General features: G+C 38.7%; 1 protein-coding gene and 1 long non-coding RNA gene across 4 annotated transcripts in view; one reads left to right on the top strand and one right to left on the bottom strand.

Annotated features, from left to right (window-relative positions):
- PIP5K1B (phosphatidylinositol-4-phosphate 5-kinase type 1 beta) overlaps positions 1 to 15,328 on the bottom strand; it is a 280,007-nt gene that overhangs the window by 8,025 nt on the left and 256,654 nt on the right. For both annotated transcript variants that reach the window (XM_019730369.2, XM_074330528.1), the window contains one exon: positions 6,889 to 7,006. In XM_019730369.2, coding sequence (XP_019585928.1) covers positions 6,889 to 7,006 — 118 coding nt within the window. The remainder of the gene's footprint in view (positions 1 to 6,888; positions 7,007 to 15,328) is intronic.
- The window catches only part of LOC141571125 (uncharacterized), a 46,080-nt gene that overhangs the window by 27,460 nt on the left and 3,292 nt on the right, over positions 1 to 15,328 (top strand). The window contains exon 3 of one of the 2 annotated variants that reach the window (XR_012495749.1): positions 11,042 to 11,176. The exons of the other annotated variant lie outside the window; for it this stretch is intronic. This is a non-coding gene — a long non-coding RNA (uncharacterized LOC141571125). Of the gene's footprint in view, positions 1 to 11,041; positions 11,177 to 15,328 lie in introns of those variants that run through there. 2 annotated transcript variants of the gene reach the window in all.

Raw genomic sequence — 15,328 nt, 5'->3', positions numbered from 1 at the left:
AAAATTCTCATTTGTTCCTAACCTGGTTCATTTTGAGTTTGTTTCCTTCAGGCTCAGGGCTTGGTAGACCCCAAGTTCACACCGTTAGAGACTGTTCTTCCTCAAACGCTCTCTTCCCAAGAGCTGGAAAGGCTCGGGAGACTAGTAAACACTGGCTTTGGATGACAAGGTAGGAAACAGAAATAGAGACTAGAAAGAGAAGCAAAAGGGAGCGTCTGGAGGCAGTGGGCAAGGGGAGAGAGGCCAGTGTGAGGAGGCAAGGGATGGAAAATGACTGGCTACCTGTGGAGGGCCTGGGTGTGATAAGACTCAGGCGAGCTGCACAGCAGTTCTGGCCTTGGAGAAGGTGGGAATCAAGCTGGCCCGTGAGGCCACAATTCACTGTAAAGCTAGGCAAAACAAAAAAGTACTTAGCCTTGCAGGCTGTTGTTCAATTGCTAACTCTGGGCCTAATTTAACTGATAAACCAGAATGCCTTTATAATTCCAACTCCAGTTCCTTAAGCTAATCCTTAAACAATAGTTTAATACTTTTTTTTTTTTTTTTTTTGGTTTTTTAAAGAAAATTTTATGGGTGCCCTGCTAATCCAGACTGACAGGTTGCCTCATTAATTTGAAGCGTGCATCTCTCATTTCAGTACGGGCATCACTTCTAGGTGCTGTGGGGCTCAGGCAGCGGGATTCATTTTTTTCAGCTCTTCCATATGTCTTAGAATTATTATTCAGCCAATGACTTAATGGGGCCAAGCATTTCTGGAGATTAAAAACCAAAGGGCCCGATTTTGCCCTTTCTGAAATCTCATTTCTCAACAAGTGGTCCTGTGGTGGAAGGAAGAGGCATTTTGGTTAAATGCCTGACAAGCCAAAGGTAGCGTTTTCCTCTTCACTTCCTATTTTGCTCTTACTAAAATCTACCAAAATCCTGAGCAGCATCAATGGTGGGAAATCTAGGTCTCTGCTGAGAAGCAATAGAATTGCCACTGTTTCAAATAAACACCTCTTGTAGCAGCCAATACTGGCTCAGACAAGCAGTGATTAAAGGGATCCGATACTTCACATATTAAGTCATTAACTTCAATGCCAATGGAAGCAAATACAGAAATGCAGTTTCTCTTGCCAAAACGTGCCGCTGAATTTTCTAAGACCCCTGTGACCTAATTTACAATGTTTTTCTTCTTTTTCTCAGGCATAATAGTATGATAAGCTGTTAATTCAAACATTTTCTATTCTCTGCCACCCTCCGTCCCATGATCAAAGAGTACTATTAACCACCCTAAAGACACATTCAATAACCACGCTGTCCAACATGTGCACATCAGAGCACTGATTTCCAATCCTGGCTCAGCTCAGAAATAGCTTAACTGTTTCTTCTCTTTTGCCCACAGCTACTTTTGCATTGCAAACAGCCATTTTGCAGAGACACATATCTGGATGAAAGTACCTATCATCGAGAGCATGTTAATACGAAAAGTGTAAAAAGAAAGGGCATATCCTCGGGACTGAAAAATAGAGGCAAGAAAGTCACTGTTGTGTGGCAGCCATCTTTCAAATTTCTATAATTTTAAGAAAGCAGTCCCCTATCTCCCACTTATCCATCCAGACAAGCTAGTCACCCATGACATTTTTCAGCTGCAATGGCTGTTAGTTGTTCCTCTTCCCATTAACACCAAATTGCATTCTACATCAGGCAAGGAAGCTGCCTTAGGAACATTTCAGCTGTTACTTCAAACAGCTACTGTGACAGCATCAGTGCCTTGGAATATCAGGAACTATTCAAACAGTGGAATCTAGCTCTGTTATGAAGGCTGCGTGATTGCCCATTTTAAGTCAATAGAGTCTGCTCATCTCTGTATTCTTTGAAATACCCTAATCTATGTCATCAACTCAGAATTCAATGGAAAACACATTTTTTGGTCACTGAAAATTATCTTCTAAAAACACCTCCCTTGATTTGAATATTTGCAAATGATTCAGAAAGCCTGGAACTCTAGAGCATGAAGGTGAACGGCCTTTTCAAAGCAGTGCAGGCTAGCTAGGAACATGGAGTCTGACCTAAATGTTTTAATAAGGACTATGGAACAATTCGCTGCCTGCTAAGGTAGTCTATCTTTTTAATTTCATAAGAAATCACAGAAAAAAGCAGGATAGCTGGCCTAATTCACATGCACTTAATGTGGTTGGGTCCTTAAAAAGGAAATTTCAGGTGTTATTTGGTGTGCATAAATCATTTGGGTTTAAATTATATATTTTTAAAGGGATATAAACAGTATTGTCCATTAGTATACAAATAATAGCACCTGGGAATTAGATTACAACTACCAATAGAGAAATGCTATATCTGAAAGGAGGAGAAACATTACAGGAGAAATCTATGATTGGTTACAACACTGAACACGATAAAGCCTCCAACTGGCCTTCAGGCAAAGATGACTATGATTAAGAGGATTCTAATTAGCTCAAGAGGAAGGAGAGTCAAAGATGTAGGCAAGATTGTTTTTCCCTTCTCGTGTTTTTCTTTTCCATTCACTCTTTCATAATGTTGAGGCAAATGAAAATACTGAAGGGAGGGCAATGAGCTATATCCTTTCAGATCTGGAAGACCATGCAAAATAAAAAATAAAAATTATCCTGGAATTACAAGTTAATGGTGCAGAACTTTCTAGATGTATTGCCATAAAATGTGAGTTTAACTACTGTGAAGGTTTATGGTAGAATATGTGATGAAACAGCGAAATTTGGAGAAATAACGTTAGCTACTCTGGAAAAACCTTATTTCTGCAATTTCTTGTAATTTAGAATAAGTCATAGCTGGTCAGAGCTAGAAGAGGTCTTAGAGATGATTTAGTGATCCATTTTATAGATGAGAAAACTGAGGCCCCAAAAGAGTTTATTCAAGGTTAATGATTAATGAGCAGCAGAGATAGGTATAGAATCCAGATGCCTATTTCTCTCTAATTCATATCCCGTTTGGTTCTGTAACACGTGAAGAGACTAAGACAACTGGGGGGGGAGGGGGGAGTACCATTATGAGGTCTAACTATTTTCCTATCAATACTAAGATGTTATTTGCCTTTTTATTTTTATTTCCTCTCATGGGTGTACAGTGGAGTACAGGGACGTGCCACATCGCAAAAGACTAATGTAGAAACATACGAGAATCCAGCTTCTATTAAGTCAGACGTTAGGGGTTGCAAACATAATGCCACTCTTCTCACTCAATTTTTAATTTTGTCCTGGAAAATATAGTTATTTTCACAAAAACTTATTTAAATTAACATTTGATAGTTATTATTTTGAATGAATTAATATTTAATATATTTCTTATTTAATATTTAAAAATATGAACTCATACAGAAAAGCTCTTTGGGATCCTCAGTAATTTTTAAGAGTATAAGGGGGTCCTGAGATCAAAAGGTTTAAGAATGATTGTACTAGAACTACCATGTTTCCCCGAAAATAAGACCTAACCGGAAAATAAGCCCTAGCATCATTTTTCAGGATGACATCCCCTGAACATAAGCCCTAATGTGTCTTTTAGAGCAAAAATTAACATAAGACCTGGTCTTATTTTCGGGGAAACATGATACAAAAAACCCCCACAAAACCCAGAAATAATGATGAAAGTGGAGTTTTATAGAAACTTTTCTCAACAGAAACCCCTCTCATTCCTTTCCTTCTTCCTTTTAGGATCTATCTCTCACCTTCATAAGGAGTGTGATTCCTGTGAGATGGATGTGAGACTTGTACCAAGAATCAGTAACAACTACAGAGATAGGGTGTGGCATGGTTTCAAGTTTAGGTAGGAGCTGGATTTGAATTTTGGCTCTGCCATTTACCAGCTCTAAGAACTGTCAGTTAAACTTCAGTTTCCTTATATGTATGGATGGAGACAAATGTAACACCTACCTTCATGACAGAACTAGTGTAAGAAAAGCACTGAGACAGTGCTTGGCCCATTGTATGTGCTTAGTTTGCCATTATTAGTGTTTAAAATCCTATGTTCTTCCGGGGCGGCCGGATGGCTCAGTTGGTTAGAGCGCGAGCTCTCAACAACAAAGTTGCCAGTTCAATTCCCGCTGCGCCCCCTGCAACTAAAGATTGAAAACGGCGACTGGACTTGGAGCTGAGCTGTGCCCTCCACAACTAGATTAAAGGACAACGACTGGAGTGTTGTTCCCCAATGTTCCCCAATTAAAAAAAAAATCCCGTGCTCTTCCAACAATACCAAACTGTTTCCCTGACACCATTCTTGAACTTCCACATTCTATATTGAAATTTAAAAAGAATCAATGGTTATTAACACAAATTTGTCTCTGTAACCTTTTTCCTCTATATTTTTCATGCCCCATTACCTTGTTGTGTAACTTTGAACAAGTTATTTAAGGTCTCTGGGTCTAATCTGCATATTGCAAAGGCCGGATAATTCTTAATCCAGGTAGCATAGCTCAGCAATGGAAAGAGTGGCTCTGGACTGGTCTCCATTGGTTTGAATGCCAGTTCTCATTGATCACTGGCTGCATAACTGGGGGCAAACTGGATAATCTCCATGTGCCTTGATTTCCTGATTTGTAACTGGAGCTAGTAACCACAACTGCCTTATAGGGTTGTTGTGAGGATAAATGAATTAGTGTATATAAAGTATACTATTTATGACAGTGCCAGACATGTAGGAAACACTCAAAAAATGTTTCCCAGCTTATTGTTATTAGCTACAAAATAAGATTACACTCATCAGTTTTTCTCCAATCTTGGTGAGAAAAATTTCTACTGTCTTGTTACTCTATCCATAGCCTGACTCCCCTCTCCCTTTTCCTTTCCTTTCCTCAATGTTTCTGAACCACAACAAAAGCTGTGGAGACGGCTGGAAACACTGCTCAGGGGACCACACCAGTCTGCCATCTCTTTCAGTTCTAAACTCACACAGCTCCTTTTTGCCTAATTGGTCCTCAAGTGCTCCCAAGACAACCAATGATTAATACTGTGGCTTTTCCTTACGGCTTCTGAAGCAAGCATTATCCTTTTCTGGAATGCTTTGCATTTCAATATCAAAGAAATAAGAAAGCAATAAAATTAGACACTAACAAAACCAAATAGCAGTGATCTCATAAGTGAAACTGATAGTAGCAAGGAGGGACAAGCAGAATGACTAATAAGACAACAAACTTTTCTACCAAAGGAATAAGGGATAAAGGATGAGGAATCGGCATCAGCAGCGCCACTTAACCACCTTGTGATCTCACGTGCCACTCAGCGGTATCATGTGCCCCTGGTAGGTGCAAATCTGCTTTCTGTGAAGCTACACACAAGTGGCATGAACCCTCTCAGCTCATGAAGATGAGATTTCACTTGGTCTTTCATTTCAGCTTTCCTGATTTCTACTTTCAGATGAAATGTACCATGAAACCAAAAAAAAAATACTGTATATATTTTTCCCTATTTAATTCCCTTTCTTCTTGGTTATGGAAAAGAACCAGGTCTTCTGTAAGGATCTTGCAATACACTATACCTTACTTTCTTTAAAAAGTGGGGGCAATGTGGGGAGGAGCATTGCTCAGTGGAAAGAAATTCTGTGTACCACAACCGTGATATTCAGGGGTTCAAAAAAATCCTTTCACAGTGGCGGGTGAGGGGCTGCTATTTTATATAGAGGCTCAAGGAAAAGCCTCTCTGAGAAGGCAATGTTTGGGCTGAGCCCTGAAGGAAGAGAGGGAGCAAGCATAGGTATACGGGAGATAGTGTCCAGCTGGTAATAGTACATGCAAAGGTCCTGAGGCAGAAATGTGCTCGGTCTGTGGGAGGAACGCCAAGGAGGCCAGTGTGGCTGACACAGCATCAGGAAGGAGGATAGAGGCATAGGGAGGACGTCAGAGAGGCGGGGGAGACCAGGCAGGTGTAGGGTCTTGATTTGTCTCCAGGAGAGGTGGGAAGACACTAGAGGGCTTTGGGCCGAGGAGGAACATTTTGGGTGACTGATGTCTTGTACATTTGAGGCAATACAGTGCTAGGTTGGAGGATATGGACAGGCAGAAAAGGAGGTGCGGAGATGTGCTACTATGAGACAGTAGTGCCAAGTTCCGATGTCGAGCTTGCTAACCAAGACTGATGCAATGTACTGGTTCAGGCTGCGCAAAACTTTTAAAAAGGAGAAAATTCCAAATCAGCACTTTCCCTGTTTCATGATACTTGGTGCAGGTCTACAAGGACATGGAGAATGAGTGTGAGATGTACTCTGCAGGGAAAACACTCAGTCTCCTCTTTCACAGACTAGCCATCAGAGAATCTTTCTAGGCCTCATCTAACAATTCAACTAAGCCTCTAGAGACAACGTGGCGGGCACAACGTGGCGGATCACTCATGGTCCTCCAAGGAGCCTTGTGAGGTGAGCAGGGCAGGCATTATTTCCCTCCTTTGACAAACAAGGACACACGGCAGGAGAGGTTCCTGCTCAGATCACATGGCTGGCTGGTGGTGACAACTGAGGTTGCCAAGGTTCTTGGCGCTGAATTCAAGTACTTTACCTGATTATCAGGCTCCCAAGATGTCACGGCAGTCGTTCCCCAGTGAAGAAGATTCACACACAAAGGGATGCAATCGAGTCAAAGAGGACATTACTTTGGGAATCCCACCGAGGAACAAATACGTTAGGGGATTTGTTCTCTTATGACATATGGTGAATTAGTATCTTACCCTAGATATTTTTTGTGTAATGTTCTATGTGAATGGTGGGAAAACATGGCTTGTGAAAAGATGCACCATTTGTAAAAGGGAAAAGGTGCCACTGTTTCTTTTAACACCCAAGCACACCTGATCTACTACAACTTGTTCTTGTGTAAGCCATGGATCCATCCGTCAACCAGAAGGGAAGGGGGAGAAACTGAAAATTACTTACTAAATAAACATCAAGCACGGAGGCATTATCATCCTGCATTTCCACGGCATTTGGCTCAGACGTCAAGTAGATGGTTCCCTCTTCCAAGGTAAATGTTGAACTGGAAGGCAAACCTTTACTGAAAAAATAAAGAAGAATAATGATGAGATGTGGCCTCCAGAACAAAATCCAAGGACACCTCCAAAGTTGGGATTAAAGAGGCCAAGGTGGGAAACTTTTTGGGATGAAAAAAAATTGTGGGGAGTTTGAAAGAAATACGGTCATGCCTGGAGATATGCTCACTTGATTTTAAATTGGTTTTACTAGAAGTGAATTTTCTACTCTGGTGCATGAAACATCTCTTCACATTGCTGAGAGGTGATTTGTGGGTCCCATGCCTTGTGAGGGAGAATTGCTGTGAATAGAGGCCCACTGGTCACCTTTGACTTTGAATAGTTTGTTCTCGCTGCTTAAGTTCTCCTCTCACAGAATTCACGATTTGCTCGTTTATAAACAATAACCTTGTTTATCATTAACATTGATGATTTCTTTCTAATGGTTTTTCTTTTTGGTAAGAAATGTTCAATTACATCCATGGTTCTCATCCAAACTTTACTGTGTGCCAGAATCCCCTGGAGGGCTGTTTGAAACCCAATTTCCTGGGCTCCAGCTCCAGAGTTTCTGATTCAGTTGGTCTGATGTGGAGCCCGTGGATTTGCACTTCTAGCACGTCTCCAGGTGATGCTTCTGCTGCTGGTCCCAGGCCTACACTCTGGGGAACAATCACATAAATACAGAGCATTGTATTATGTGCTCTGTGAGGACCGCCTAAATGGACCCTTAATAACAACAACAAAAGCCAAAGGAATGCAGGTAGATAGTTGTATCGAAGAGTCATTTACGAAAGGAAACCACTTTGTTTTGTGGTTTATATTATATTATGTATTATATAATATAATATGTAATTATATTATAACCAGTGTTAACTGTTTAAGTAATTGGTCTATTTTCATGGTATTTAAATCGGGAATGAAGAGCTCAGGAATGTACAATCTTTCCCCCACCAAAACAAAAGTTAGTTATGTTTTAACCTATGGAAATTTGCCATGTGATGGTTTTGTGGGAACAAAATTTCCATAAACAAAGGTGGAAGTGTGATACTGGTGTTAGACAAGCTGGGAGACGGGGCCGGCCATTGGCCAAATGGAACATCTTGATGGCAGCAGGCTGTGGCTTTCTCTGGGCAATAGGGCTGAGAGCAGGAGTGCAGAAGACTTCACTCTCTCACCTTCCTCATTACCGGGACCTGTCCCCCTTCTGGGCTTAGCTCAGAGCTCACCCCTTCTGAAAACTCCCATCTAAAGTCATGTTCTGAGTTTCTTGTCTGAGCCTCTCAGTTAGATGGGAGACTACTGAGGACATTGTACTCCTCTGTCCTTCCTTACTCTGGCAACTACAATAATTCTATTTCTGTACATGTTTAGCTAGTAATTGATGGTTTGGGAAATAGATATCCTGACCTTTTCAGTATTAAAAAAACCTTGTCAAAAATTAATAAAGGAGGTTTATTTGTATTTTTTTCCCGATCATAAAAGACATAATGAGAAAATTGTAAAACTACAGGCTAGTGGTAGGAGGAAGTACGGAAATCTCTCTTAAGTCTTCCATTTGGTGATATTTGAGAATGTGGAAATCAAGGGATTAAAGCCACTTCACTTTTGGCTTGATATATTTTCTCCTAAATTCTAGACACAGTAAAAAAAAAAAAATTAAAAGTTCTTTTGCTTTTAAAAAACCTAAGATGGGTCATACAATATGGGAAACAGAGTTTGTTCCAATTGATTTTAAAGGGCAGGGTTAATGCGGCCTTCTCCCATTAAGCTGTCTACTTTATATTGTAAACCTTCACAGATTTCTTGCGGTAAGTAAACCATCAGTTTTCAAGGGACAATGTTCTGAGAGGCATTGTGTAGCAATAAACATTGCTCAGGTTATTTTTTGGATCGAAACAAGGATGCAGTTATGGGCTTCATTTTACTTTTGCCTTTCAATTGTTAAGATGCCATTCGCTACTCCTGTGGGTAGAAAATGATCCTGCCTGGTGAAGCCTTATGAGAAAGATAAATTCTTCATCTACTGAAACATCGAAACAAACAAGGTGGTCAGAAAATATGCAAATTGTGGCATGCCCTTTGATTTTTATTTCTATTTTTTTGGGGTTTTGTGTTTTATATATAATTAAATACAATTTTAAAATATTTTATTTATATTCTTATAATTAAAAAAATCTCTAATGGCTCCTGGGTTATTTTGTAAACATGTAATTTGATGAGATTCAAAACTGTTTTCCCCTTCTTGTTTGAGTTTTCAGTTATGATTTTTATTTCCCACCTAAGATTAAGGGTATAACCAAGAATATTCTAGAAGTGCTTTTCTTTTAAAACCTTTTTTAATGGCACTACCTATAGTGTAAAATATTCCTAAAAAGTAATCCTCCTCTCTCTATTGTCCTCTTGTGATCCAGAGTTCACCTCCCTAGAAGTAAACTCACTTTGCAAGTATTTTTCAATCCAATATTTATATTTTACTCTTGGAAACTATGAGTAAGCTACTAGAATGTTTAAGACAAAATAATAGAAAAAAGAAAACCCTAGAGTATTCTTTGGGGTTTAACAGGTACACTTATGAATTATTTTAGCTAAAATACAATATGATTACAGAAAGAAGATGGTCAAATACATGGTCAAAATTTGATAAAATCTAACAGGCATATTAAAAAAATTATTATTTACACTTTTTTTTTTTTTTTACGTATTTTAGAATAGTTTCCTATCTTAGCAAGTACCGTAAGTAGAATATTCTAAGGATTTGGGGGACAAAGAAGAGACTCATAGGGATTTGTATCAGATTATATAAAAAGCTCTTATAACTCAACAATAAAAACAACAAAAAAAACAAACCCCCTTTAAAAATGGGGAAAGGATCCGAATAGACATTTCTCCAAAGAAGATATACAAATGGCCAATAAGCACATGAAAAGATGTTCAACATCACTAGTCATTAGGGGAACGCAAATCAAAACCATATGAGATAGCACTTTGTACCCCCTAGGATGGCTCTGATAAAAAAGACAAATGTTGGAGAAGATGTGGAGAAAATGGAGGCCTCCTCTACATTGCTGATGGGAATGTAAAATGGTATAGCCTCTTTGGAAAACAGTTTCGTGGGTCCTCAAAACCATATGAATCAGCAATTCTACTCCAAGGTATCTATCCAAGAAAAATGAATATACCGGGGGTGCCAAAAAAATGTATACAAATGGACACTTTGGTCAACGTTGCTTAAGCAGCAGTTGGCCATAATCAGAAGTGTCTGGACGCTGATGGTAACCACTTTGAACACCTCCTGTAATTGTAGAAGTCAAATGTGACTTGTATTCATCTTTTGTTATTGGTATATATTGAGTATTACAATTTTAATACAGTTTTCCTTTCTTAAAATGTATACTCATTTTTTGGGCACCCTCTGTATATATCCACACAAAAACTTGTACATGAATTTTCAGTGCAGCATTATTCACAATAGCCAAAAAATGGAAATAGTCCAGATAAATAATTCACACAATGGAATGTTATTCAGCAATAAAAAATGATGAAGTACTGATATATGCAACAATATGGGTGAAACCTTGAAAACATTATGCTTAAAGAAAGAAGCTGGTCATAAAGGACCACATATTATGTGATTTAATTTATGTGAAATGTACAGAATAGGGAATCTATAGAGTTAGCAAATAGATTAGTGGTTGCTAGGGGCAGGGATAAGTGGGGAATAGAAAGTGACTTAGGTATGGGGTTTATTTTTTGGGGTGTTGAAAATGTTCTAAAATTTGATTCTGGTGATAGTTATGTAACTCTGGGGATATATTAAAAACCACAAAACTGTATACTTTAAATGGATGAATTTTACGGTATGTGAAATATATCTCAATCAAGTTAAAAAAAAAGTTTCTTAAGGGTCATGATTTTAAATTAGCTCTCTCAGCTCATAGTATTAGAAATACCAGAAATTTGATGGAATAGATATTTTAGGTCACATACATTTTAGAACTGTTTTGAATAAAGCCCTCATTTATTTTCCAGCCTTTCAAAACACATTTTCTTTTTCCTACTAGACAAAAAAATTCTAGTTGACCTGACAACATGAGAGAGTTGGGCTCTGAGGTTTCCAGCCCTGAAGAGACCATGTGTGCCGCCCATGGAAGCCTGGGAAACCTACAGTGTCACAGGCCAGTGCTGTTGCCGCACAGGGTGCAGGTGAGGGGCCTCCATCCTGGAGGATGTCCAGCCTAGAGGTTGCAAACCGCTGGCCCCCAGACCCGCTCTGGCTGGGACAAGTGTGTTTACAGTCCAAAAATACTTTCTGAGTTTGAATTATTGCTAAATTCAGAAATAGGAAATTCCCACAAAAACCCAGTTTTCCACCACTTCTTATGAGAAACCAGAAGAGCTGGCAACTCAGAGCCTATATTTTTTGAGTAGCAAAGAGGTTGTGGTTGCCCCCTTTAAACTGGGCATGTCTTCTCAAGTTCTCCATCATCCCCACTACGCTCTTCTGTATCAAACCAGGCCTGTTCTACTCATTTGCATCATCTCTGTCTGGCTCCTCTGTGTACTTGTCAGCCCAACATGTCTATTTCACAGAAAACTGAAACCCAGGGAGGCACAGTGGCTTGCTCAAGGTCACACTGTAATGGAACAGAGTTAGGATCTGAACATTGTTTTCCAATTGAGCATGTTTTCTACGGTCATCTCTGCTGAAATGTGCCCAAACCAAGGTAGCTAAGGCTAATGTGTTAGAAACTTGAAAATCACATAAACCAGCAAAACCAAGTGCAGTATGTGATGCTTGGTGTGAGCTGCGGTGATCTTTGTTCTCTTGAGAAGAGTACGATGGACTGAAAATTTTGAGGAAAAATAAGTAGGCAAAATGTGCTTTACAAAGCAACATTTTTTGGTAGTTAAATCTTTTTTATGTTAAATTGTAAACTGGGTGTTCTAGAAACAAATATGTCAATGGTCAGAGTTTGAAATGTTGCATGTTACTTGTTTTACACTTAAAAGATACATATATGGCACCGGACTGGTGGCTCAGAAGGTTAGAGCTCCATGCTCCTAACTCTGAAGGCTGCCGGTTCGATTCCCACATGGGCCAGTGGGCTCTCAACCACAAGGATGCCAGTTCAATTCCTCGAGTCCTGCAAGGGATGGTGGGCTGTGCCCCCTGCAATTAGCAACGGCAACTGGACCTGGAGCTCAACTGCGCCCTCCACAAGACTGAAAGGACAACAACGTGAAGCTGAACGGCACCCTCCACAACTAAGATTGAAAGAACAACTTGATTTGGGAAAAAAAGTCCTGGAAGTACACACTGTTTCATCTTTTCTTATGGCCAGTAATATTCCATTGTATATATGTACCACATCTTTATCCAATCATCTATCGAAGAACAATTAGGTTGTTTCCATGTCCTGGCTACCATGAATAATGCTGCAAGGAACATAGGGATACATATATCTTTACAAATAAAATGTTTTCAAAATTCAGGTAGATATCCAGAAGAGGGATTGCTCTGTCATAGGATAGCTCTATTCTTAATTTTTGAAAAACCTCCATACTGTTTTCCATAGTGGCTATACCAATTTATATTCCCACCAGCAGAGTATGAGGGTTCCTTTTCTACACAGCTTCTCCAACACTTATTACTTGTCTTGTTGATAATAACCATTCTAACAGGTGTGAGGTGGTATCTCATTGTGGTTTTGATTTGCATTTCCCTTATGGCGAGTGAAATTGAGCATCTTTTCATATCTCCATTGGCGATCTGGCGATCTGTATGTCTTCTTGGGAAAAGTGTCTGTTCAAGTCCTCTCCCCATTTTTCAATGGGATTGTGTTTTGTTAAGTAGCCTGAGTTCTTTATATATCTTGGATATTGGCCCTTTATGGAGGTGTTGTTTGCAAATAAATGCTCCCATTTGGTTGGTTGTCTTTTTGTTTTGTTGATGGTTTCTTTTGCTGTGCAGAAGCTTTTTAGTTTGATATAGTCCCATTCATTTATTTTTGCTTTTAGCTCCCTTGCCTTCGGAGTCAAGTTCACAAAAACCCCTCTGAGACCAAGGTCCATGTGTTTTGTTCCATGTATTTTATTGGTTTTGGTTTTATATTGTGTTTTCTTCCATGTATTTTATTGGTTTTGTGTTTTATATTCAAATCTTTAATCCATTTTGATCTTGAACTTCTAACCTCCAGCACTGTGAGAAAAATTTTTGTTGGTTAGGCCACTTAGCTTATGGTACTAGGTTATGGCAGCCTTAGCAAACTAATACACCCACATTCATCGCAGCATTATTCACAGTAGCCCACAGGTAGAAGCAACCCAAGTGTCAATTGACAGATGGATACACAAAATGTGGTATTATATACCGTGGAATATTATTCAGGCTTAAAAAGGGAGCAAATTCTGACACATGTCACAAGGTTGAACCTTGAGGACATTATGTTAAGTGAAATAAGGCAGTCATAACAAGACAAATATTGTATAATTTATATGCAGGACCTGGAGTAGTCAAATTCATAGAGATAGAGAAGAAGGTAGAAGGGTGGGTGCTGGAGGCTGGGGAATGGAGAGTTGTTAATGGGCACAGACTTGCAGTTTTACAAGATGGGAAAAGAGAGCTGGTGATGGGCTGTACAACAAAGTCAATGTATTTGATGTAACTGAATTGTACACTTAAAAATGGCTAAGATGATAAATTTTATGCGATATGTATTTTACAATTTAAAAAAGCAAGGTGATGAACACACAATGGGATTTATAGATGATGTAATACAGAATTGTACACCTGAAATCTATGTAATTTTACTAACAATTGTCACCCCAATAAATTTAATAAAAAAAAAAATTATGGGTATTAAGGGTAGTTATAACATTATGCTAAATGCCTGCTATCATAGTAGTTAGTGAAATGCAGAAACAAAATTACAGATACAAAATTAACCCAATTTTGTTTTTTTGAAAGCCTAAATAAACTTGTAGGAACCAAAAAAAAAAAAAAAAAAAAAAAGCAACATATTTTAAAAATAACAAATATCTGATATTTAATAAGAACTCTAAAACGATTTAAGTTAATAGTTTAGTACTTAAACAAAAAAAACCTCTGTAAAAGTATAAAGCCCTATGTAATTAGGCATTTATATAGTAAAGTCCCATTAAATATATTCTGAATAATCTGACTCACTAACATGTCTTGGCATAGAGTGAAACCTTATTATCCTCATTATTCAGCGTGTACTAAGATCAGAGTACAGAACTGGCATGTTACTTCTCTAGAAATCTTAGATCAGGTCCTGTCTGCCACCTAAGAAAGGATGAGAATACATTTCAGGGAAACAGACACCTGAACTGATAAAGCATGACAGGCAGAGCATGAAATCAGGAATCAGATCATTTAGCTTTAAATTTTGGCTCTTCTACTTTGTTCAGTGTGAAATTTGATACATTTCTTAACCCTTCTGGGTTCTAGTTTCCCACACATAAAATGAGAATAGTACTGAACGTGCAGGTTTATAAAGTGATAATGAGTGTCCGGCACAAATACCCATGAGGTACTAGGATATAGCAGATATCAAAATAAACAAAAATCTCTGCTGGAATCTATATAGTATTGAGGAAGACAGACAATGAAATAAATGCTTAAAATATACTATATTTATGTTGGTCCAAAAGGCTAAGGAGAAAAACAAAGCATGGAAAAGAGAAGAGAGGGAGTCAAGGGCTTAGGAGGCCTTCTCCGTGCAGCAAACTCTGCTTGCTCTGCCCTTGGAGTCTGTAGGATCTCAGTCCTGAGTCAGACACTAGAAAGAACATATATGTCCCTTATACTCACTGGGGCATATATCAAGCTCTCCAAAATATCTCACTCAAGTCCCTTCCCCTGGGCTGGGAGAGGCATCCCCAGTCTCTGACTGGTCTCTCTAAAGTTCACATTCTAACTGCCAACTCTTTTCTTGGTCTCTCTAACTTCTTTTAAAGGCTGGAGGTAGGTGGCCAGCTAACAATTACAAAACTGGTTTTTGACCACTTCCTTTGCAAGTCCTGTAGTCTCAGACCTTGCTTTTGTTTTGGGCCTCAGTTGAAACTGATAGTCAAAATATTTAATTTTAACATTCTATTATGCTATTTTTAGCAAAAAGATTAATTGGTAAAGGTTATCATCACATAATTGAAAATAAAGGCATATTTTTTTCCTAATCAAGAGATGTTGGATGCAGGACATAAAGTATTCTTTGGGCTTAAGAAACTTTATACGTGAATATGTATGTTTATGTCCATTGCTACTTATGAAAATTAATGAAATGTAATTACTAATAGAGTAGAGAGATAACGCAAGAATAAATCAT

This window comes from Rhinolophus sinicus, linkage group LG04 (assembly GCF_036562045.2).
Source record: "Rhinolophus sinicus isolate RSC01 linkage group LG04, ASM3656204v1, whole genome shotgun sequence".
In the NCBI taxonomy this organism is placed as follows: domain Eukaryota; kingdom Metazoa; phylum Chordata; class Mammalia; order Chiroptera; family Rhinolophidae; genus Rhinolophus; species Rhinolophus sinicus.
This window is presented reverse-complemented; position numbering and strand designations above follow the sequence as displayed.